The sequence below is a fragment of the Rhodamnia argentea genome, chromosome 2 (genome assembly GCF_020921035.1).
Source record: "Rhodamnia argentea isolate NSW1041297 chromosome 2, ASM2092103v1, whole genome shotgun sequence".
NCBI classification, from domain to species: Eukaryota; Viridiplantae; Streptophyta; class Magnoliopsida; order Myrtales; family Myrtaceae; genus Rhodamnia; species Rhodamnia argentea.
In genome coordinates, this window is record NC_063151.1 from 11,368,942 (window position 1) to 11,391,504 (window position 22,563).

General features: G+C 41.8%; 4 protein-coding genes across 10 annotated transcripts; 1 reads left to right on the forward strand and 3 right to left on the reverse strand.

Moving 5' to 3' along the window:
- Positions 1–1,638: 1,638 nt before the first annotated feature.
- On the forward strand, positions 1,639–9,038 carry LOC115726126 (poly(A)-specific ribonuclease PARN). Of its 3 annotated transcripts, none has more exons than XM_048274524.1 (8): positions 1,639–2,110; positions 2,331–2,464; positions 2,943–3,256; positions 4,254–4,367; positions 4,772–4,898; positions 4,981–5,251; positions 6,088–8,304; positions 8,751–9,038. In XM_048274524.1, the coding sequence occupies exons 1-7, from the start codon at positions 1,755–1,757 to the stop codon at positions 6,932–6,934; spliced, it is 2,163 nt and encodes a 720-aa protein (XP_048130481.1). In that variant the 5' UTR covers positions 1,639–1,754; the 3' UTR covers positions 6,935–8,304; positions 8,751–9,038. The 3 variants fall into 3 exon arrangements, with proteins under 3 accessions (XP_048130481.1, XP_048130482.1, XP_048130483.1); XM_048274525.1 differs by having other exon boundaries at positions 1,982–2,110; positions 2,244–2,464; XM_048274526.1 differs by having other exon boundaries at positions 1,982–2,110; positions 2,244–2,464; positions 2,962–3,256.
- Positions 9,039–10,471: 1,433 nt separating this feature from the next.
- On the reverse strand, positions 10,472–12,708 carry LOC115732781 (probable L-type lectin-domain containing receptor kinase S.7). The gene has a single exon (XM_030663462.2). The coding sequence runs from the start codon at positions 12,625–12,627 to the stop codon at positions 10,573–10,575; it is 2,055 nt and encodes a 684-aa protein (XP_030519322.2). The 5' UTR covers positions 12,628–12,708; the 3' UTR covers positions 10,472–10,572.
- Positions 12,709–13,991: 1,283 nt separating this feature from the next.
- Positions 13,992–19,764, reverse strand: LOC115726125. 4 transcript variants are annotated; one of them, XR_004013503.2, is made up of 8 exons: positions 19,150–19,764; positions 17,149–18,400; positions 16,324–16,667; positions 16,089–16,223; positions 15,143–15,312; positions 14,805–14,898; positions 14,623–14,729; positions 13,992–14,214 (listed from the first exon to the last, which is right to left on the reverse strand). XR_004013503.2 is itself a non-coding variant. In XM_030655857.2 (7 exons), the coding sequence occupies exons 1-6, from the start codon at positions 19,762–19,764 to the stop codon at positions 14,841–14,843; spliced, it is 2,574 nt and encodes an 857-aa protein (XP_030511717.2). In that variant the 3' UTR covers positions 14,234–14,729; positions 14,805–14,840. The 4 variants fall into 4 exon arrangements, 1 of the variants encoding a protein (XP_030511717.2); XR_004013502.2 differs by having other exon boundaries at positions 13,992–14,217; XR_007197624.1 differs by having other exon boundaries at positions 14,601–14,729.
- A 153-nt stretch (positions 19,765–19,917) lies between these two features.
- LOC125313916 lies at positions 19,918–22,410 on the reverse strand. 2 transcript variants are annotated; one of them, XM_048275122.1, is made up of 3 exons: positions 22,114–22,410; positions 21,334–21,513; positions 19,918–21,021 (listed from the first exon to the last, which is right to left on the reverse strand). In XM_048275122.1, the coding sequence occupies exons 1-3, from the start codon at positions 22,286–22,288 to the stop codon at positions 19,925–19,927; spliced, it is 1,452 nt and encodes a 483-aa protein (XP_048131079.1). In that variant the 5' UTR covers positions 22,289–22,410; the 3' UTR covers positions 19,918–19,924. The 2 variants fall into 2 exon arrangements, with proteins under 2 accessions (XP_048131079.1, XP_048131078.1); XM_048275121.1 differs by having other exon boundaries at positions 19,918–21,513.
- Positions 22,411–22,563: the final 153 nt, after the last annotated feature.

Sequence of the window (22,563 nt, forward strand, 5' to 3'; positions counted from 1 at the left end):
AGAAATTAAGTTTGAGATAGTTATGTATATTTATTTATACAACATAATTTTCAAAATTTCATCTTCCTTCACAAATGCTACTTATTCATTCTAGGAAGATAGAAGAGCTTTGGAAAAAGAGAGAGAATCTGGCTGCCAATTATTGAAAGTAGATGTAGATGAGTACCTTCTCATATTTATCAATCCACTTAGATATCCTCATTTGGTGTCAATTGATGATATAAGTGGACTATTGCACCATAAAATCTCTAGGGTTGCTTATGATTAGCCACCATATGTGGGACATGATTCATTAGTATTTATGGGGAAAAACAAATCTAATAACGTTCGACGAATAATTGCGCTTTGGTTCTTTTTTTATTTGAAATTCAAAAAAAAAATGGATGAGGATAGAATACCTTGGAATAAAATTTTTCTTAGACGTGTGTATAATATGTAGTTAAATCTCGAATCGTTATTTCTACATTTGTCATGTGATGATAGTCTCCGTAATTGTGTGACGTGACGAAGACGTAAGACACGCGATATAAGTGATGTAACATATTTTAAATATGGTTTCTTTTTTATTAAAGAAAAATCTGTTTATTCAAGACAACGATAAGATAATTTCGGTCCGGAGTCTTATGTAAACACGATAGAATGCTCGATAAAAGCTTAAAATAAAAAACCGAAACAAACTATAGACATACGTTTGTTAAAAAAACCACTGTTCATTCAAATCATAACTTATTACGTTCAGATATTTCGATTTACGGTAAATAAAGAATGGCTTGATATTTCCAAACTGTGGATTTCGAATTCGACAATTTTCCGGAGAGATAGAGGACTAAGCATTGAAACGCGGGGAAAGGCTGCCGAGAACAGAATCGACGCCCGTGGGAGGCTTGAGAGCGCTCGTTAAAGACGACGTGATATTTCTCGTGCCGAAGATTCTCAAAAATTTTCAAATCCTATATTAGGTTGCGCCAAATACAAGGTTTTTGAGGTTTCACATCGAGCAAAAATTCAAATTTTCGAACTTGGGGAAAGAAAAAAGCAGTCGCAAGGCAAAGATTAAAGAAATTAAAGCTACCGGTCTTCAAACGGCTACGGGCCCTTCAACAAAAGAAATCCTCGGGAAGGCCGATTGCGTTAGTTTCAAACAAGAGTTCTTTTCTTTTTTTTTTTTTGGTTTTTTTTTTTCCTGTATGCCCTTATCCGGGTGCCTAATTGACATTATGAAATAATCGACGTTTCAAATTAGGAGCAGTTCACGCATGATTGATTTGCATTATTTAGCAATCGTACATTGTTTGATTCCATTAATTATTTTCGAAGTAGTGTTATTGGCATAATGATTTATATTTCTAAACAAATATTTGCATGGGTATCGACTTGTATTCAAAGTAAGATATATTTCGGTTTAAGATTATCATATAAGAACGTTTAATAAAACGTAATAAAATTAACTGAAATGTGAATATGCACGTTAAAAATAAGTTGCACATTTTCATTAGTTTATTACAATGGTTATATTTAGTGAAAATATGGCGAGGTTTTATCCAAGTAATGAAATAGGTTCTCTTGTCCTCTTAATTTATATTAAATGGAATGGTAGACAATGCATGAAAACCACCCAAATACGACGACGTCTGGGACTGAACGACGTCTGAAGACACAACCTTCTTCTTCGTCGTCGCCCCCGCCGTCGGGCTTCCTCTTCTTCTTCTTCTTTCTGTAAAACCCTAGAGAGCTTCCTCAATCATGCTCCGACGATGAACCACCGGTGTCCGGTTAGGGCACTCTCTCGTGCCCTATCACGAGCCCTAGCTACAGCGGCGACGTCACAAGCGCCGACGCCCTCGACTTTCCCCCTCAAGAACGTGACCAAGTCCAACTTCGAGCCCGCGCTCGAGTCCCTGAGGGAACATGTCAGGGCGGCGGATTACGTGGCGATCGACCTCGAGATGACCGGAGTCACGAGCGCCCCTTGGCGGGAGTCGTTCGAGTTCGACCGCTACGACGTCAGGTACTTGAAGGTCAAGGACTCGGCCGAGAAGTTCGCCGTCGTCCAGTTCGGCGTTTGTCCCTTCCGCTGGGATCATCAGGAGCTCCGCTTCATCGCTCACCCGTGAGTTTCTCTGTTTTCGCCTTTTTGTGTCCTTCTCGACGAGGGGTGGAAATGAAGGGATGCGATTGGATTTTATTGAGCTGATTCAAGTGATTGGATTGTTGAAATTGTCGTCTCCTTTCGGTAAAATCAGGGCTCGCTTCTGGATTGATTCTTTCTCTCATTCGAAGTCTGACTTTGGTTCACAATTCCCTTGAGTGACTCAGTGGCAATCTCGCAGGCACAATTTCTATATTTTCCCTCGGCAAGAGTTGTCATTTGATGACCCAGCAGCTTATGACTTCCTCTGCCAGACTGCCTCAGTCGACTTCTTGGCTAAATACCAGTTCGATTTCAACATGTGCATACGGGAAGGTAATGCGTCTATATTTTTGTCACAGAGGTTGCTCTCATTGGTATGGAATTTGTTCGACATGATATGATTATGAGTTCACGTGATATGGGAACTCTGAGGAACATGTAGACATTTTTTGGGTTTTTAGTAACTAGACCTGCACTTGCAGTCAAGTGTCGCTGCTCTTTAATCATTAAATTTTAATGGGGGATTGCGAGGTTGGGTATCTTCAGGGAGCTGAGATTGATGAACCAGAAGGAATTTGCGAATTTTGATTCTTGTTTAGGTAGCTATAAACAATTCAAGCAAATCAATTATCTTGAGTCTGAACTACAATTTTTTGTTGAACTTGATAAATAAGGAATTAGGATGTGATCGTATTCTGGCTAGTTGTTTCATTGATAGATTTCGTTGTGTTCTTGCCCAATCTAAAGCATTCATTTGATGTGGACATGTACAGTCTTGAATCTGGAAATTCACATTGTTAAATAATCTCAGGAATATCTTATTTATCCAGAGAACGAGAAAATGAGCTGCTGAGACGTCTGGAGGAGTCATCGCGTTTCCGGCATAAACATAAGGAATTCAGAGATGTACCTTTGATCAGGATGGCAGATGTTCTCTTCAGTGAGAGAATAAAGAGCCGAATGAAGGAATGGCATGAAAAGTTGTTACATGACAGAAATTGCGAACTACAGTTCAATGAGAGCACAAATGACTCTAAACAGCAGCTTCAAACCACTTTTTATAGAACGCGCCCTGCTCTTGCTCTTAGTGGGTTCACTCCTCATCAGCTCAGGTTGATTCGGCAGGTAATTCCATTCTCTGGTACTTTAATTATCTTTTTCAGTTTCTGGCCTTGGAGACAGTGTATGTTGTATATTTATATTTGAAAGAAAGAGGTTGATCTCCTTGGTTATAAGTTTCTCTGATCAGTGTCATGGCAGTCATTTAGAGGCCTTTTTTTTTTTTTTTTTTGCTTATGAGCCACCAAATAATATAATGTAAATTTTCCAAAGATGAAAATTGTATTTTAGCTTTTAGGAATTATGAGTTTGGGATAACTTATCACGCTGATATTACTCGTTTTAATAATTTGGAGTGTTAAAAATCATATGAAAGTCCAATTTAAAATTGTAAAAGTTCAGGAAGTATCTAATATCTAAAAGCAGAAGCCACACCAAAAACAACTGCCATATTGATATTTGGTACTGTTGTGAAAGAAACCGGCTTTTCTATCATCCGCTTATATCCTTACTGGCTTGCAAGAAGTGGTTTAGGTCACCTTTAGCTCTTTTGTTTCAGTGATGTTCCTGGTAGGAGAAAAGAGGTTGGAAAGGATGGAAAGTCATTTGGAAAATGTGTGCAATGAAGTCATGGTCACCTGGCTTGGCAAACATAGAAAAGTTAGTCCAAGGACCTGCATGCCTGCCGATGTAGTTGATAATAATAGTGAATTGCTGATAATTTTTTGATCAGAACAGTTGTGATAACATTGATTGCTGGTTGTTCCTTAGAGGGTCAGGCTTTTTTATTACCTAAAGTGTCCTCAAGTGCAATAATGTGCATGCACAATTTACTCTCTTCATTTTTTTAGCTTGAGGTGGACTCGAGTTATTGTTCAGACTGTCATTTTCATTAATTACACTTGAAATACTTCATATTGGCATGCACAATTTACTCTCTTCATTTTTTTCACTTGAGGTGGACTCGAGTTATTGTTTAGACTGTCATTTTCATTAACTACACTTGAAATGCTTCATATTGGTGAGCTTAGCACTGATTGCTGATAAAGGTTGAAACTTGCAGGTTACGAGAAATCATTTTGAAGACATTGTATATGTTTGTGTGAATGTTCAAAAATCTTGTGTCCAACCGTTGCTTGTGTATACGGACTGCAACACCGACAAGGACCTTCTACTGGTAAGACAAATGCAACTGGCGAAACTTGTGAGGAGAGTATTTTTCTTAATTCTTTAATGAGTAAATTTATGAGTAAAGAGGGCACTTCTTCAATGTCTGTGTCTGTCTGTTCAATTTCCTTCGTTTTTCCTATAACCTCAAACTTTTATCTCCAACACTCGAGCTGAATTGGTATTTTGTCCGATGGCTGGATTGAAATGATCGATGACAATAATAGCCAGACCATGAACATTGAAGCAACTGTTGCTTCGCATTTTGTGCTGGATGTTCTGTAAAGGGCAAAGCAGCATTTCAGATACGAGTTGCTAATTTTGTGCTCAGAGAAGAGATGAATGCATAATAACATCCCATGTAATTTGTATTTGTTTCGCCTGTCCCAATAACCTACAGATATCATTTTGTAGAAAGAGGTGGAGGATGAGAATCGCAGAGGAGAAGAGTTAAAGATTCATTCGGCAGTTGGATTTCGTCATGTTATTGACCTTTTATCTTCTGAGCAGAAATTGATTGTTGGTCATAATTGCTTTCTTGGTATGATAATTGCTGAGAGCTTATCTTTCTGTTGATTAGTTAAATTAAATATCATCTGAAGCTCATTGTTTTTATAATGCAGATGTTGCCCATATATATAGGAAGTTCTTTGGTCAGCTTCCCTTCGCTGCCGAAGAGTTCGTCTCTTCTGCTAACAAGCACCTGCCATATATAATTGACACCAAAGTTCTTTTGAATTCAAGTGACATACTTAAGTACTGGATGAGGAAGTCAAAAACATCTCTGTCCTCAGCATTTGCCAGATTGTGCCCTGAAATTGCTCTAGGTTACGTGAGTACCGATTTGGCTTCAAAGGCTTGTGTGAAAGTGGAGGTTCAAGTAGATGATGTGAGGTAGAATTCCCTGATCTCTTTTCACTGTTTATTGTTTGTTTAGTTTTAATCATTCCACAACAGAAGTCAGTAACAATGATACTTGATGGGACATGTAATTAGATGAATGTTTTGCATGCTTACTGATAGATACATCTTTGTAGTGATGTTAGAACATTTTAGTCATACCTTAGGCGCTGGTATTGATCCAGAAGAGATAATTCAGACACACTTACAATTCAGCTGCAATCCTTTCTCAAAGACGGAGAAGAAAGACAGGAGGGCTGGAGAGAGTGAAAAAGCACCAATTTATACATGTTTATATACTAGTGTGGCAAATGCGGATTCATGAATGTTCCCTGGTTTGTGCTCTTCTTACAAGAGCAAGGCCTGGAGATGTTTGGAGAAGTGAGACAAATTGATGAATTTAGGTTTGTCATTTAGCCAATGTAATCTATATGATCATGGGATCGTTTCTCTATTGCATACTTTTTATAGATTATGTGCCGATTCACTAAATTCAGCATATTTAGTTTTTTCCCCTTCATATCTGATTCTTTATGCTTTTATTTTGCACATGTCCGTTAGGTGTTAGGTCAAACCACATAGTTATGAGGATGATACAATAGGATGGTTGAGTTTCATTAGTTTTTTGTCCAGCTGTGATTAGTTACATCATGTTGACATTGAAATGGACGTACTGGTGATATTCTTCTTAGCACAGATCCACAATTATGCTTATGATTTTTGACTGTCAATGTGTGCATTAATTCGCTTTTGTCCTGGGTAATTCTTCTTACATTATTCCTTTGATCCAGGGGATTTGTTTAACATAATCCTTTTATTTATAATCACAGGGCCTCCAGCTGGAATGCCGGGGCCAAGCATGAGGCAGGGTATGATGCTTTCATGACTGGTTGTGTCTTTGCCCAGACATGCTCTCATCTCGGCATTAAGTTCCATCCTCGTTCTTCTTCTGAAATTTTGGCGCGTGATGAAATGCTTGAGAAATATGTCAATCGTCTGTTTCTCAGTTGGAACAACCTAGACATTATTAACTTAAGCACTGGTAGGGTGACTGGGAATTCTGTTGGGTCAACTTACTGCAAGAACCAATACTCGAAGATTTTGTTTGAGAACATTGTTTTGATTTGGGGATTCCCACACAAACTCAGGGCAAGGGAGATAAAGGAGTGCATCTCCAAAGTTTTTGGCCTAACCTCTGTTACTTCTGTCTACGCTTTGGATAAAACTACTGTTTTCGTTCAATTCAAGGAGGCACAGTTGGTTTCTGATTTTCTGGTTTTGAAAGAAACTTTAGAGAGAAATGATGATCCAATCTCCGTTCTGAACCCTTTATGGAGTCTGTTGGAGGGAGGAAACACTTGTGCGGCTGATTATGAGACCTACAAAGAAATTTGCAGCTCCCCTGTATCTAAGGCCTATTTTTCAGATCAGGCGAGGGCAGTTGGGATAAAGTGGAAGACCAGATTGCTCAACTCCAAAGTGCCGGGGCAGGAGGGGATCCGAAAACAAGGTGCCTCAAATTTGAGCCTAGAAAATGCAGCGGATTCTGTTTTGGATAAAACCAACATGAAGAGCAATAAGAGCGCATCAGACGATATGAACCGCCGGCGTTTCTCATGCGGGGAGATCCTTGATTCTCTTTGCGCCCATGAAGTCGAGCGGGTTAGGACTTACTAATTCCTGATCAAGCAGAGGGTTGTGAAGACTCGAAGTTTCAATTCTTTCTGCACCAACTTGAAATTTTGCTTTTCCATACTAATTATCTTGTTGTAATACAGATCTGAGCCCTTCCGTTCAAGGTCAAGGGCATTAGTTCTTCTGTTTTGATCATTATCATTGCGCAGCGATCATCTGTGAGAATGTAGGGAAAGAAATCGAAGCCCCTATTGTCGAAGGGAGGATCAGGAGCTCCTCACTTCTGAGTTATACTTCTTAAAATCAGAATTTCGCAGTCTCATGAGTCCTGTATGTAATTCCATTTTGCAATATCTCACCTTCAGCTAAACTTCAGCAAAAATTCGGCAGAAAGAGTGAAAGTATGTGTTATGGCAAGATGTTCTTGGGAAATTCCTAGGTTGTCATGGGTTGTTTATGGGAAGAAATTACGATGTTGTTTGACCAAATATGATGAGAACCCGCAATGCTGCTCTATTTCTCGATGGTTGAGTCCAAAGATTAAAATCCCAGGAAATTAATTGATTCCATTCTCTATATTCGAAGGGTGGGACCCATCTGCTCATTGAGCAGCCAACGACTCAGAGTATGACCTCAGCTTTGACTGTTCCAAATCGCCCCCCGATTTTCACTCTATGGAGCCCACGTGTCACGATCGACGGCCACGATCGAGGCAATCCCCCTCTCCCCGGTCTTCGTCCCGAGTGAGGCGAGGCGGCAACAACACATCATCAGGTGTACTATTCAGGACCAACCAGCAATGGCCGGTCACCTCTCATCCTCACGCCAGGCGCGCATCTGGTTCCGCCATTTATGACCTGCTCCTCCCAACTGGGTCGTCGTCGCTCGGCCATGCACGTTCCAGTGCGGGGCCTCAAATGGAAAACCCAGTAAATGAGACAGCGAAAGGGGTTGGTTCGTGTTTGGCAGAATCTCCGCTGGTCAGAAACCTCCAAGGAGAGAGAGCATGAGGAATCGTCAGAGGCTTTGGAGAAGGGCCAGCTCTCACTCCCTACAGCCGGTCGCCGTCCCCCTCCACCGGCCGTAGCCTGTGGGCGAGCGTCTTATTAAAGGCGCGGTCATCTTGTGCACTGTTCCATCGGTGCTTAGCGAGTCCCCACCTCGTAGTGTTGAACTGTCCTTTGCATACCATTTCTCTGATCCGCCTTTGTTTCCTTTTCTTTCTACGAATTGGTTTGTACCCTTTTGAGCAATTTGCCTGGAGATGAAGAAAAGGGTTTACTTTTTTGCTTCTCTCTCTCTCTCTCTCTCTCTCTCTCCCCTTCAAACACAGTAGAAATGTCCTCGCGTTCAGCAAGATTTCTGAGTACGAGAGCTTTGCGAAGTTATCAGAGCGCAGGCAAGCATGACACGTACGATCTTTTTCTCTTCTGGAAAAACGAAAAAAAAAAAAGGAGTTGGTTTACCTTCCTTTGGCGGATCGGTCTTGCATGATACATGTGCAAAAGTCTGCATGCTTTTGTGCGCATGCATGCGTGTGCGAGGATCGATCTAGTTCTCTTTTTCTTATTTTTTTTTTAACATTGTCTGCCGGCGAAAGGGGAGGATCTTTGGGCTCCTGGGTGTTTGAATTGCCACATTTTCAACTTTGTAAATGCTTGGCAGCGTCTTTTTGCATTGCACTCTTCCTCTTTTGGAATAATGATCTTCTCACTGATCAGATAGGGATGGCTTTTTCAGAGCCGTATAGGGCAGCAAAATTTATAGTCTTTATAGTCTTTCTTTCATCCGTTGCTTGATCCTGCATGTTTTTGCATTTAACATGTGCTAATGCGTGTTTGCTGCCCTTGAAATGCAGATCCACCAACGTGTTGGACTTAGAAGATGAAGGGTAGTGTGCAAGTGTTGACAGAAGAGAGAGAGCACAACCCTCCATTGGCTAAAAGGTCTTAGCTCTTGCTGGAAGTGTGCTCTCTCTTCTTCTGTCACCACCACCATCTCCACCGCAGCCCGTCATCATCGTCATGACACACGTAAAATCTGGTGATGTAGGAAACTTCTGAACCTCATAGTCTTGTGGACTTAAAGTAAAAGACTTTCTCAGCCATCTATAGCTGCATAACTCTGTTGCTTTTCAGCCCAAAAACAGTTAAAAAAGAGGAAAAAGAGAGAAACTTTTTTATTCCTACTTTCTCTAGTGCATTCCTTATTTTTCAGGGGCAATGGCTTAAGTTGGAGGTGCGAAAAGGAGGAATATTTTGCAGGAGACGTGCTTTTATCTCACCGATTTTGTTTATATGCTTGCTTATGATGATTCAATTCCGATCCATAGCTCTAGCAATGTGTACTGAGGGTTACAGTAGGTGTGACGTGTGATAGCATCTCAATTACTACTTACATGTTCTCTGCGTGTTCATTAGCATTCTTGAGTTGGCAGACGAGTCCAAACAATAGTGTACTTGTGCCCCTAACACAGATACATTCATGGACAGATAGATCTGGAATCCTGGTTTTGGTAAAAGATGGCCCCCTTCATTATTTCTCACGTAGGTGGAGGAGGTGCAATGCGAGGGCGCAGATAATTCATAAGAACACACAAAAGAGTGGAAACTCAACAGGTCTACGTGAAACTCCGCTTCGGTGTTTTTGTTACTGATGCACAGGATGATTGGATAAGATGAAGGAGATAACCCAGACCTCTGGCTTCAGTGATGATAGGGTCAAAGACAATTCATTGCTTCGGCTACCGTCATAACGATTGCATTCTTCTCATTGTATGGAATTTAAGGACAAGGTGCACCACCACCTGCCAGTTCCTTGCAAATCTTTAGATGTTGAAACGGATGGACTCTTCTTCCTGCATGTATTTATGAACTAAGCATCATCATCTGATAAACACTTCTGAAGATGAGGGTTGCCGATTTCAGAATTCCGGGATTTTTGGGGGGTATCACTTTCAAATTAAGGATAAAATGCGATTTACTTTTTCATCAAGTTTGGTGAAAGACAAATAATCTGGACAACATAACAAACCGAATGTCGAACGACATCTACTAGAGGATGATGGACTGTTAATGGGTTGTTAATGACCACGAGTCATCCACCGTTCCTTTTGAAAGACAAAATGAAGATGGGTGTTTGAGCTGAGTCGTAGCCATTGGTGCTGAAATAGGATTAGTGGGTCATATGAAGCAATTAACATACTCCAATTAAGCAAAGGGAGTAATACTACCTAATTCCATTTGTAGAATCTACTTTGCTGTTATAAAAATTATAGCATTCTGAAGATATAAGTTAATCGAAATTGAGCACGATCTACAATGATTCATTACCTTCAAATCTTTTGATTACATTATGTATTCTGAAACCATCAACTAATGAAACATGGTACCTGTTACATTGCATTATGCGGTCTGATAGCTGAAGAACATATCTTTTCCAATGGAGGTGTTTCACAAAATTAGGTGGCAGTTGCAAGTGGAAGAGAAAGACTTAAATTCTCTTTTAGTGAGTTGGTGGGGTGCTGCAAGCCACTAACTATATAGTTCAACAGAGCAGTTTCTCAGGATGTTGAACTCAAAATGTCCCTCATCATGGGATTAACATCGACAACACTATTATACAGGCAAGAATCTAAGGAATGAAACAATCAAACTGCTTTTGCATGGGAGAGCATGAGATCAACACTTCAATCGACTTTGATTTGGCACATTGCGGGGGCAGGACCACTTGATATCATCGCTGTCCGAGACGAGGTCCTCAAGGCTTAGTGGTAAGCTGCTGGAGAAGGAGAGGCTCGGTTTCATCCTCGGCACAAGAACCGGTTCCGCCTCACTGATAAGGATCTGAAGGACCCTCCTCATGGAAGGCCTCTCAGCACTATCAGGGTTTGCGCAGCTCAACCCCAGAAGCAGCAGGTTCCTCATTTCTTCCTCCTTGAAGGTCCCACTCAACCTTTTGTCAGCTGCTTCAATGATATTCCCCTGAGAATGCAGTCCCCAGACCCAATCTACTAAATTCACCATTTTCTGATCAGCTGGGTCTCTCTCAATCGGCCTCCTCCCACAAGCCACTTCGAGTATGACCACTCCATAGCTGAAGACATCTGTTTTCTCAGTTGCTTTTCCATACTGAAGATACTCGGGTGCTAAGTACCCCATTGTTCCTGCTGTCAAAGTCGAAACAGGGCTCTCATCATGATCCATCAGCCTTGCCAACCCGAAATCACCGAGCCTGGCATTGAAATTCCCATCGAGCATTATGTTGCTGGTCTTGATGTCCCTGTGAATCACTTGCTGCTCACATTCCTGATGGAGATAAGTAAGAACAGAAGCCAATCCAACAGCAATGTTGAGCCTATGGGGCCATTTTAACAAGGACCCTTGTTCGACTTCCTGGTATAGCAGATTGTCGAGGCTCCCATTGGGCATGAAATCGTAAACTAGCAGCAGTTCACCCTTTTCGACACACCAACCTTGGAGCTGCACCAAATTCTTGTGCCTCAGCCGAGCTATGATCGACAACTCGGCTAAAAATTCGGTCTTTCCCTCGTGGGAATGCTTTGATCTCTTCACAGCAGCAATAGTACCAGATGAAATAAAGAAGGCCTTATACACGGTTCCGAAAGCTCCGTGGCCTAGGATCCTGCTGGCATGAAAGCCTTTTGTAGCCATCTTCAGTTCCTTATAACTGAACTCTCTAGGACCAGCAAAAACCTCTGCTTTGAAATTCTTCTCAATTTTAATGTCCCTCCACTTCTTTACAGTAATGTAGCCAAACAGAGCGAGCACCACACAGAAGAAAGCCGGGCCGGCAATCCCAAGGCCTAACCCGAGCCTCCTATGAAGCTTGCTTTCTGATTCGGGCACAGAAATCGGCGGCTTATTTGTCACAGAGCTATCTGATACATTATGAGGACGTGACTTCGGCCTCGCGGGCAAGAAGCCAAAAGTTTGGAAGCTCCAGCTCTGGATCAAATGGAGCTCGGTACTTCCCTCGGTCGACGCGGAGAAGCCCGCATATCGCATTTGTTTAAGATACTCGGAGAGATCGATATCCACCGTCAAAAGAGGATCTTGCGGCTTGAAGCTCTGGTAACTCAAGAAAACCAACAGCTTCTTCTGGTCATTCTTGTAATCAATCCACGCAGTGATCAGTTTCCCACATTTGAGATCAACCCCCTGCACCATCGGGTCCGCGGTCTTGATAGAAACCAAGCTATCGATGTCCAACCCGACGTGGTTCTCGCTCGGGTCGCCGAAGTGCGAATCCACCCTGGTGTCGAACTCGACGGCGACGAACGTGTTCTTGGTCAGCTGCGAAGAGTTCACAAGGCCCAAGTACCCTCCGGGGCTGCCCAGGGTCTCGTTCCCGGGCGAGAGGAAGAAGGCCAGGCCGTCGCCGAACGAGGCCGGGTTGACGCTGTCGATCAAGAAGGCGAAGGTGGTGGAGAACGAGGCGGTGGTGTTGGATTCTTGGTCGAAGAACTCGATGGGGCGGTCGTAGATCACGGAGCCGGAGCAGGAGGAAGGGACGTCGGTGTCGCGGGTGAGGCCGAGGACGCCGCTCCGGAGGTAGGAGTCGCCGAGGAGGGTGAGGTTGCGGAGGGCGGGGGATGGGAAGGAGGTGAAGTTGAAGCTCGTGCTTGCAGGGGACGCAAGATCGGGACAGGAGAGGAAGGTGGAGAGGATGAAGGAGAGGGAGAGGAGCAAGCTGCGGAGGTTTCTTGGAGCCATTCGGTCATCAAAGAAGAAGAAGGCGACTACGATTGATTTGTCAAGAATGTCACTGCAATTTGAATTTAGAGAGAGAGAGAGAGAGAGGAAGAGGGGCTTCAACGGTTGAAATGGGCGCGTCTTGGCATAAAAGTAAAGAAAAGAAAAGGAAAAAGAGAAAAGAAACGAGACGACATGGAACTCTGGCTAGACGACGTCGTAGTACCGCAGGGAAACTTTTTCATTCCGTCCAAATGCAAATAATACTTCAATTGTCGAACAATCATAAACACAATTTGGACGGACGTGAAGTAAATACATATTTGCGCACCTCGTGTGAGCGAAACCGCATGTACACAATTATCTTTGTTGTTAAAAGTGTGCCCAATAAACATTTGAAAAGAGATGTTAAAAACCTTAAAAAAAATAACAAGCATTGCACAGTTTCAAAAAAATAGAAAAGGCAAGGAATCGAAAATCACTTCGATTGTGCGAATCTTCATCTTGTGCTAGCTCCTTGCATCGTAGCAGGGCACGCCCTCATGAGTAAATCGGGAGCTAATAACACAAAAAATTTCAAACCGTGTACGAACAACTCTAAACCGGTACTTTCTTGCCACCTATGTCCCAAGCTGACTTTCGCATCACACAAAATCATAAACTAGTACACTTATATCACATTTATTGAAATTTGATTATAAAATTTTGAATATATTTGTCGCGGTTGTATCGATTTGGGATTTTTGATAACGCGCAAATTAATCTGAGAGTGAACGTGACACGCGCATACCGTTCTTTCCGATGGTAAACTGATTACCATAAATAAAAATCATTTCTTCGGAGAATCTAATGAAATGAATGAAGCTTCGGGGATCGGACGGCTGGGAATGTGCGGGCGGATGAGGAATCCCAACGGCATTATAAGAACAGGAAGTGTCGTCATCCGACCACCGACCACGTCATGTGACCGAATCAACCCATGCGATTGCCGTACGGTCCATTAGAGAGAGCCGTTGGAATCCAAAGAGCGATTTACACCCAAAACAAATAATTCTAATAATAAGAATTCCTGCACTGAAACTTTGACCGAGTGTCAGATTCATTTTCTTTAAATCAATCACAAAGTCTTTTGGTTTTTTTTTTTGCACTTTTTATCTCATGCTTCTTAGGAGACACATGTATCATTTGACTTTCTTAACCCTCAAAGGATTGCCCCCACATCATTTCTCAGTCAGAACCACGTAACATGAGAGCAATTGCATCTTCTCAAGCTGGGGATTAATTTCTTATCCTTACCTAATTATTCGCCATGAAGCTATCAAAAAAAAAAGAAAGTACTCTTCACATTTTCTGATCTTGGATTCTAGAAGCGAGAGAGAGAGAGAGAGAGAGAGAGAGAGAGAGAGAGAGAGAGATTCTCAGACACGCATTTAACGTAAAGAGATTTTACTCAACTATGGGGGCTTTTAGCTGTACTACAGTAGGCCATGGATGACATTGTGTACATACATACTTGCCATGCCAAGAACGTCTTCAGGAACTCGCCCACCCTGAGAAATCTAGAGTCCTCGAATTGGAATCTTGAGAAAGTATTATAATTCCACCGTTCTGCTGCACAAAGGGAACAAAAACGGCAATAAGCATAAACTCTTCGGAATCCAAGGATTTGTTTTATCTGCAACGTCATTACTCATTGGTCATCACTGTGCTCATGCTGCACACTGAGAGAAACATTCCTAAACAGGTCTGATTCATGTGACGAGAAAGTATCTAAGGGAGCTGCTACCCACATTAACAAGGCAGCTGTTTAATTGGTCGAATTCACTATATAAAGATAATTGAGGGGCACAAAATCTCAGCAGCTGAAAGGATCAAAGGTTGGCTGACTCTAGATAAGGGAAGGGTCGAGTCATCAAGTTCAGCAACGGTTCATAAGAGAAGAAATTGGAAACTTAAGATCGACTGCCAAAGAATGTATAACTACTAAATATGACCTGCCAATTGAGAATATGTTACCATTTGTCTCGCGAGCAAAATGTACAAAGTGCGACTAGATCCCATTGCGGAGTCATTTGGCAAGTCGCATGCTCCCTATTGTATCTGAAACTTCCGAGGCTTGACAACTGCATGGTTATTTAAAGTTAGTCATTAAATTAGCAGTTACTGTTTGATAGATAAGAGTCTGTAGCCCAACCAACCTTCAGATATACTACAAAAGCTATCTAGGGGAAAAATTACATCTGGATCCACTCTTTGTTGAGAAAGGAAATTGCCCGCGCAATACGACTTTTACTGCAAAAGAGAAGCATAAGGTATAGATACGATTTCCAGCTTGCAGAAAGACATAAAAGCTATTTAGGTGCTTACGAGTGGGCTCTACCTATCCTGGGAAATCAACATATGATACATGGCTAGTAAGGTGACAACAAGGATCAAGAAGAAACACTGCAGCAGTTTCAGCACCAAATCCCATGTTGCCTGCTTTTTGTGCTCTCAAAAGAGTGTTAAATTGGTACAACATAATGAGTCAACTGACCTTGCCCATGATGGTACAAATTTGTCATTGGGTGTATCGTCTTCCTCTTCGTCTTCGTTTTCGTCTTCATCATCCGAACATTTGTAGGGTGAAATCTCGTATGATTGTTCTTGATTGCCATCGCTGACACTGTCCTCAATAACTGTTGCTCTTTGCAAAATGCTTGTTGCCTGGATGATAAGCAACTCTTAGCATGAAAGAGTCCAGGCAAGCAATTTCCTTCAGCAGATCTTAGAAACCCTCATCTCTCTAGAAGTTCCTTATACAACTGAGTACAGGCTATTTACTTGAAAATGCATTGGGCACAAGCTATTGACAATAAGAAGAGAAAACTTTTGACGTTTACAGCTAGCATTACTGACAATTTCAGTAAAACGACACAACAAGGCAAGGACGAAGGCCTTAGTCATGGAATAACCACTTAGAAAGTTTGTTGGACAAAATCATTGCCAACTACATTTCAAGTGTAGCTATTCTAATACCATGCCAGAAAGCACAATTAAACAGATTAAGGAGACATTAAGAATATCATTCTATAATCAATCAAAGTCATCCTATTTGTGGTATGAGACAACTACCCACACAGGAATTCAGATGATGTGGAAGTTAAAGCTACTCCTGCTATTTCTGCTGTCATACAATTATAAATTTTCTTTACAGTCTATCAAAAAGGACTGCAAAGCTGCATTTAGGGCGAGATTTTTCTATTACTTGCTTATTAAATACTGCAAGTGCAAGGAGTAGAGATATTAATTTTTCCTACAGTTATTCTGATGAAAATAGAAATCACACATGGCAAGAAAAGTCCCACGTATTTCCATATTAAATTCACCTTCAAGTCCCCCTCTCTTGGCTCTTTGCTTCAACTTATTTTCTCATTTTAGGCAATTGATCAATGACTGAACTTAGTTTATTTATTCAAAGAAAGCCCAAACAGAAATTATACCTTATTTGTTCCATCTACACAAATTCTTTCAGTTGTGCAGGGATTAGAGCCTAAGCCCTGGTCAAGTTCAGCTTCACTCTCCAGTATCTTCTCTGGAAAAGCAACTCTTTTCTCTGTCTCAAATGTTCCTTTCTCCTGAAACAATCCATCCCGAAACACACGTGAGGTCAATGCTACCATGAGGACTAACAAAAGGAAAAAAACAGATAGTAAGATAGCAATATATAGATCATACTGCAGCATGATATTTTGGTCCTTGCTGCTCATTTTTTATGGGCATATCTTGGTTCTCTTGATTCCTCCGAGCACCTTCAACACGTTTTCTTTTTCTTTCCTTCTCCCTCCTCTCTTCTTCTTCCCTCTGCCTTTTCTTCATGGCAATATCAGCCAATTTTTTCTTATGCTCTTCTTCTTTCCTTCTCCTTTGAAGCTCCAATTGTCTCATGTTTTCCTTCTGTACTCTTGCCCGTTCAAGTTTCAATGCTTCCTTCTTCGTTTTACGTTCAATCTCTTTCTTTTCTGCTTGACGTTTTGTAGCTTCAGCAGCCTCAAGAGATCTCACTTTAATGTCCCTCTTCCCTATTAAAGATAAGAAGTCTTAAACTAAATGATTGGCAACAAAATCCAGTATAGACTTATCTTATGTACACATACAGCATAAAGCCAAAAGCAACCAATCGCTTATTCTGATGAAAGCCTGCACTCATCTAAAGTTTCTTCATGAAGCAAACAGCTATCACTTCAAAGAAATAAGATAACAAATCCCATCTTCATCCACCATCAGTGAAACAGATTTCAAACATCAAATTCAGCTCCTCTAATTTGATAAAGTAACTGGAAAAATTGAGAGAACGAGAAGTAAATCTACTGAACTATTTGAGTCCAGCGACGGTATGTGAGAGAAATCTAGAACCATAAAAATTTCAGCATCACAAATTTCCAACAAGGAATCCAGGAAAAGCAACAGACCTCTTGACGTGCAAAAAGCAGTATGACATTTACCCAAAGCACTCTCAAATGTCTTAATAGGGAGAACTTGTAGCAAAAGATGTGGTCGTACCTGTGAAAGGTGCAACTGTTTGTTTTTGTGGAACAAGTGGTAAGAATGAAGTCATATGAGACACAATGTTGTCACGTTTAGAGTCCATTTCTGAGATGCCAGGGCCACCTTTCCTGAGGCTGGCTTTGGGCTTACTAAACCTGTTATTAGGCACTTCCGCTGGCCACTTCGCTCTGTTCAGCCCTTTTGGCATGGTTGTACTGTCCTTCGCCCTATGCCTCTTGCTGCTTTCCCGCTTCCCAGGCTTCGGTTTATCCTTTCTATGAGTCCCAGCAAAGCTAATTTCTGTTCTGATGGAATCTAGACTACATCTTGTCATCTCATTCTCTGTATCAGAAACTGAAGCAGGACAATTAGGATCTTCTGTAATATCATCAAGTGGTTTTCTATTTGCTGCACTTGTTCTAACATCTAAATCAATGCCCTCTTGTGATGTATCAGCTACCTCATCTACATTCTCATTTTCTTCACTAATGCAGGGAAGCTCAGGATTTAAGCTTCTTTTCTCCTTTGAACTTCCAGACTTAGAGGCAATTATATCCCACAACTTCCCGACAGGAGATGTGTAGGTTTTCTTCTGATATCCGGCAGATTCAGCATATGAAAGAGGAAGGCAATCAGAGTGAGACCTTCCATAAGGAGCCTGCTCAACTTCCTTGTTCAAGAAGCTGTTCACCCCATTACACTCATTCAGAGAGAACGTGCTCCCGCTGTCCATATATTCAAGAAGACCGTTTGGAACTGACTTGTACAAGTTTGGTGCCTTATGCAGCTTGTATGCGGTGGAGAAATGTGACAATGGTGTACGCACAGAAGCAGATTTGGAAAGCAGCTTTTGCGCACTAGCATGTTCAGTAATACCATCTAGAACATCTGGCATCTCAAAGCGAAATCCATCATCAGAAAATGAAGTTTCATCATCAGTCGGCATGAAAAATCCCTCAAAAACAGGCATTATTTGATCCTTTCCGACTTGCTCCATGGATTGGCAACCAGGTGAGTGGTAAGGACACTCATATTTCCCTTGGTTATGAGCTTCTCTATTCTTTTCAGGTCTTTCCGAACAAGCTAAATGTTCTTCATCTGTCTGATTGAAAGTATCCTCAGTCACGCATTGACCTTCCTTATCTATGGTGCCTTCGATTCTTGCTACAGATCCAATATCAGACAGACCAGAAATATTTGAGTGAGTCTGTCCATGGTTTTCATGCACCAAATGAGCACCTGTATTTTCATGTTGCCCTTCAACACCCTGTGAGACAAAATGATCAAAACATTTACAGCACCATTTTGCATCATACAAGCATAGCGCAGCAAATGCAGTAATACAGCTCCATAACTGTGCATGCATTTAGTGTGGATGCAAATTGTGAACTAAATCGTTGATGCAGAGACTGCTCTGCAAAGCAGGTTTAAGTGTTTTATATATTAAAAAATTGCTGCTATGAGGTGAAAGATGTATTTTTCTTGTGCTGGCATCAATTAACTAACTTTAGTTATTCCAATATTTTACAATACTATCTGACATAGATCTACAATCCCCAAACATTATCCGATGTTTTTAAGCAAAACCTTGTTGTAACACAAAGACTTTAGTCGTGAGCTTTCTCTGGAGCTATCCTAACTTGATGGTTTCACTCTCAGAAGAAGTTTTTTTTTTTTTTTTTGTGGTATGGAGGTGGAAACACAAATAGCACATAAGATGGAGCTGTCCGTACCAAAAAATACTTATGGGTCCAATTACAAGCATAACAGAATGAACTACTAAATCTAGGACCCTGTCATCAACTGAAACTGACCTATTATCACTAATTGCACACAGGCCAGCCATGTTGATCATCATAAAGACAGTCAATAGATGATTGTAATCAACCTTCCCCACAACCCTTTAAAAGCAGCTTTTATCTACGAGGTACATGTGCTATATATGTTCACCAATCTTCTCCAAATAGTAGAGGACTACAATAAAAAGTTTGTAACTGGAAATGGAAAATTGAGTACCTCTGGAATTTGCTGCATCTGCAGAGTTTCAAATGCTTCAATCACATCATGCTTAGCATTATGCTGCATCAGATTATTGAGGCTGCTATCAACTTTAGACCCTTTCTTAGAACTAATGTGATTCTTTTCATCGTCCTCTGCCCTGATTGCCTTTCTTTTTCCACAATTTCCGTAAGTGCCGTGCAACGGATTGATCTGCAAGCTCAATGAAGCAGGTGATAGCTCAGTTGATTTACCAAGCTGAGGCGATGAATTTGCAAAACCATTGCCTTCGGACTGTACCAGTAATGTCTTGACACTTTGATGGTCAGAACATTTGAAACAAGCTACATTCTCCAAAATTGGAGCAAATTGAGGAGTGCCGGTAGTCATGGAACTAATTAGTTCTGTTGGCATTACTTGGTCACCATAAGAATCAGGGTCTAGTTTATGATGACCAAGTTCCACTTCAGTTGATTCTGCTGCATCAAACTCTCTAGTATTCTTCTCATGGGAAGTATTCATTATGCTATTTGATTTCAAACCGGACAATGAAGAATACTCTCCATCATTTAATGTGCATGGAAAACTTTTACAGGCGGCAGACAAATTAATTGAATGATCAATGGAAGACATCCTGGATGTCTTCCCTCGTAGGGGATAATTAGGAATGACATCATTGTCATTTCCACATGTTTCACTCACTACTGTCTCATCATCCTGTCCTAGGCATGTGTTTGTCGGACCTATCTTGTCAAGGGTGTTTTTTGATAAATGTCCAGTAGATCCAAGTTCTTCAAAGCTCTTTTTCCTGCTTCCATGAGGTGTCCAGCCCTTTACCTTGCACTGTGTCCTCGACACTTTCTTCTAACACAGCTCCAGGAACATTATTCAAGCAGCACCCATTCTCTCCGGCATCATCGAAGTCAAGCTGCTTGGGCTTTAAATGAATGTTAGAATCAGAGCAAAGGCTTGAGGCTAATGCTTCTGGCACATTATTCAAATCAGCAGGATCAATGTTAGATGGAATGCCAAAAGGGGATCCTTCAGGCGGCTTTTCAAATGCAACTGAAGATTGAGCGGCATCTGTAGCACATTTTTCTGGATCAAAATTATTGCACAAGTTGGACAGGGCATTTGGTGTAGTACTGTGTGCTTTTGGGAGGTTATGGGTAGAGCTTGTGATAAGCTGGTCAGAATGGGTAGAACCCAACTGATTGACAGAACAACCTGAAAACAAGAAGTTGTCAGTTACTAATGCATTGCCATTACCACAATCATCATCTTGAGGAGATTGCACTGGTTTTCCTGAAGAGCCAGCCATCTTCACATCACCTGGATCAGAAGACATCTCCAATCCTGGAAGTTCCTCACGATTAGGTTGATGGGAATAACATCTCAACTGGGAGATTTCACCACAATCAACAGTTGTTTGATGTCCATTGATTTGGCAATCTCTGCTTTCCAGTCCATGTATGCTGCCACTTCCATTCAACTCCACAGAGTTGTCAACCTGGCTCACAGGTTGCATTAGCTTATCCATACCACTGATCTTTCCAACAGGGAAGGAACTATTGGACTTCAAAGCTTCATTCATAGGACAGTTTTCAGTTGACTTATGAGGTCTTGTTATTTCCCTACACCGAATGTTGCTTTCCTTTTCCTTTCTCGAAGAATCTCCTCTATCCCCTTCACTCTGCCTTTGAACTTCAAGATCAATACTGCAAGGAGCATCCATTTCCAATAATCCATTTGGACAGCTTCCAGATACCAAGGATCTCATGGCTCTACCGCTGCTGGTTTTGCTGCCCTTTTCCTTGCTATTGAAGTAGACCATCTGTGTTTCTTTTGTTGAATTGATGTGAGAACTGGCATGAGAAGGCTTGACCAGCTCTGCAGAAAATACATTTTCAGACAGTTGAGGGGCAACCCCAGAAACAGCAGATCTGCTGGGGTTAACAATAGGATCTTTTTGACGTAAACAATTTCCAGATGCCTTTGCACTGTTCCGGAGCTCAAGAGCCTTTTGCCTCGACTTGGATCTCTGGACCCTTGCCAGTGACTGATCTAGATCATGATAATATTCTGAAATTATCATGTCCCTTTGATGTTGAGGGGACCTAATGTTAGGATCTGCCTCCAAAGCACCATTTAGGACAAAACTAGTGTCATGTTTAGGATTTTCATGCAACAAAGGCAACTTACTGCTTGCTTCACCTGTTTCTTGCAAAGTGCCAAGATATGCACATAAATCAGCTGGAAACCCTCTCGTGTCAACTGTAAGCACGGGTTTATCATAAACAGGACAGTGACCAATGGAGTAAGGAACTGAAAATTGTAGTTGCGGTTCCAAAAGTTCTGTGATAAGCTCTTCTCTCCGAAATTCTGCAAGGACACGACAGTGAATGTAAATTCAAGCTAGGGACTATAGGTCCATTGGCCACAACCATCAGGGCCAAACACATTGTACCATGAATGACCAAGTGCTTTATCAAAAGTGATAGTGCATCATTACATGTCATTACATCCACCCGCATTGAACATTTCCCAATTATACACAGACAATCGGTTACAGAACAAAAGCATCACACTAATGCCGCAGCAGCATTAGAGGATAAAGGACTCATAGAAGCATCAAAATTCAGGGGCATGACTTTGAATCAATCCAGTTCATTAATCAACTCCAGCAATCGTCACTCAAGCTTGGCTCATCGTGGATGCATTGATCCAAAGCAGAAAATGAGGGAGAAAACTAAATTATAGGAGCAAGTGGCAACTAAAGCATTTCAAACGAACAAAAGCACATAGGCATTTGAAATCAAAACCTGAGAAATGCAACTTCCGTGCAGATTATTAGCATTTTATTATGTTCCAAACAGTAGGACACGAGCAAATCCAGTGCTGGTTTATCAAACTCCGACCGAATCGTCGACGACACTAACTCAGGCATATGGAAAACAGTCGCTTCCGAAGTTCTCCGAGTACCTTTGGGAACCGAGGACGGCTGCGAGCGGAGGAGCCAGGGAGGAGGGGCGACTCCGTCGATGAGGAGAGTGGAGGCGAGGTGTTGATCGAAGAGACGAGTCTGGTGCCTGACTTGGTCGACGATCCAGTTCCTCCTCTCGAAAATCTGCGCGAATAGCTTCTCCATCGCCGACATCTTTCACGAGTCCGCCATGAACCACGAGAACCGATGCAGTGAGTTCGAAGAGAGGAGATGGGAGAGATGCAGGGTCGTGTTCTTGGGGGGATTTCTGAGCGAACGACGCAGATGGATTCTCTCGAGCGGTGTAGATGAGCGCGAGTACAGATTTTGAAAAATTTTGGGGAAGACGGTGTATCGGTCAGCTTTCAGAACCGGGTCGGGTCGGAGACGTAGTATGCTACTGGGCCCAGGCGGTCCAGTTTGACCATCAGTTGCTTGGGCTTTGAGTT

Coding starts and splice junctions, on each gene's coding strand:
- LOC115726126 (XM_048274524.1), top strand. CDS start 1,755: ATGAACCACCGGTGTCCGGTTAGGGCACTCTCTCGTGCCCTATCACGA. Junction 4,368..4,771: donor CCGACAAGGACCTTCTACTG/GTAAGACAAATG, acceptor ATCATTTTGTAG/AAAGAGGTGGAGGATGAGAA. Junction 4,899..4,980: donor TGGTCATAATTGCTTTCTTG/GTATGATAATTG, acceptor TTTATAATGCAG/ATGTTGCCCATATATATAGG.
- LOC115732781 (XM_030663462.2), bottom strand. CDS start 12,627: ATGGCTCCAAGAAACCTCCGCAGCTTGCTCCTCTCCCTCTCCTTCATC.
- LOC115726125 (XM_030655857.2), bottom strand. CDS start 19,764: ATGTCTTCCATTGATCATTCAATTAATTTGTCTGCCGCCTGTAAAAGT. Junction 16,668..17,148: donor AACAGTTGCACCTTTCACAG/GTACGACCACAT, acceptor TATCTTTAATAG/GGAAGAGGGACATTAAAGTG. Junction 14,899..15,142: donor TTTGTACCATCATGGGCAAG/GTCAGTTGACTC, acceptor TCTCTTTTGCAG/TAAAAGTCGTATTGCGCGGG.
- LOC125313916 (XM_048275121.1), bottom strand. CDS start 22,288: ATGTCGGCGATGGAGAAGCTATTCGCGCAGATTTTCGAGAGGAGGAAC. Junction 21,514..22,113: donor GCCGTCCTCGGTTCCCAAAG/GTACTCGGAGAA, acceptor GTGTCCTTGCAG/AATTTCGGAGAGAAGAGCTT.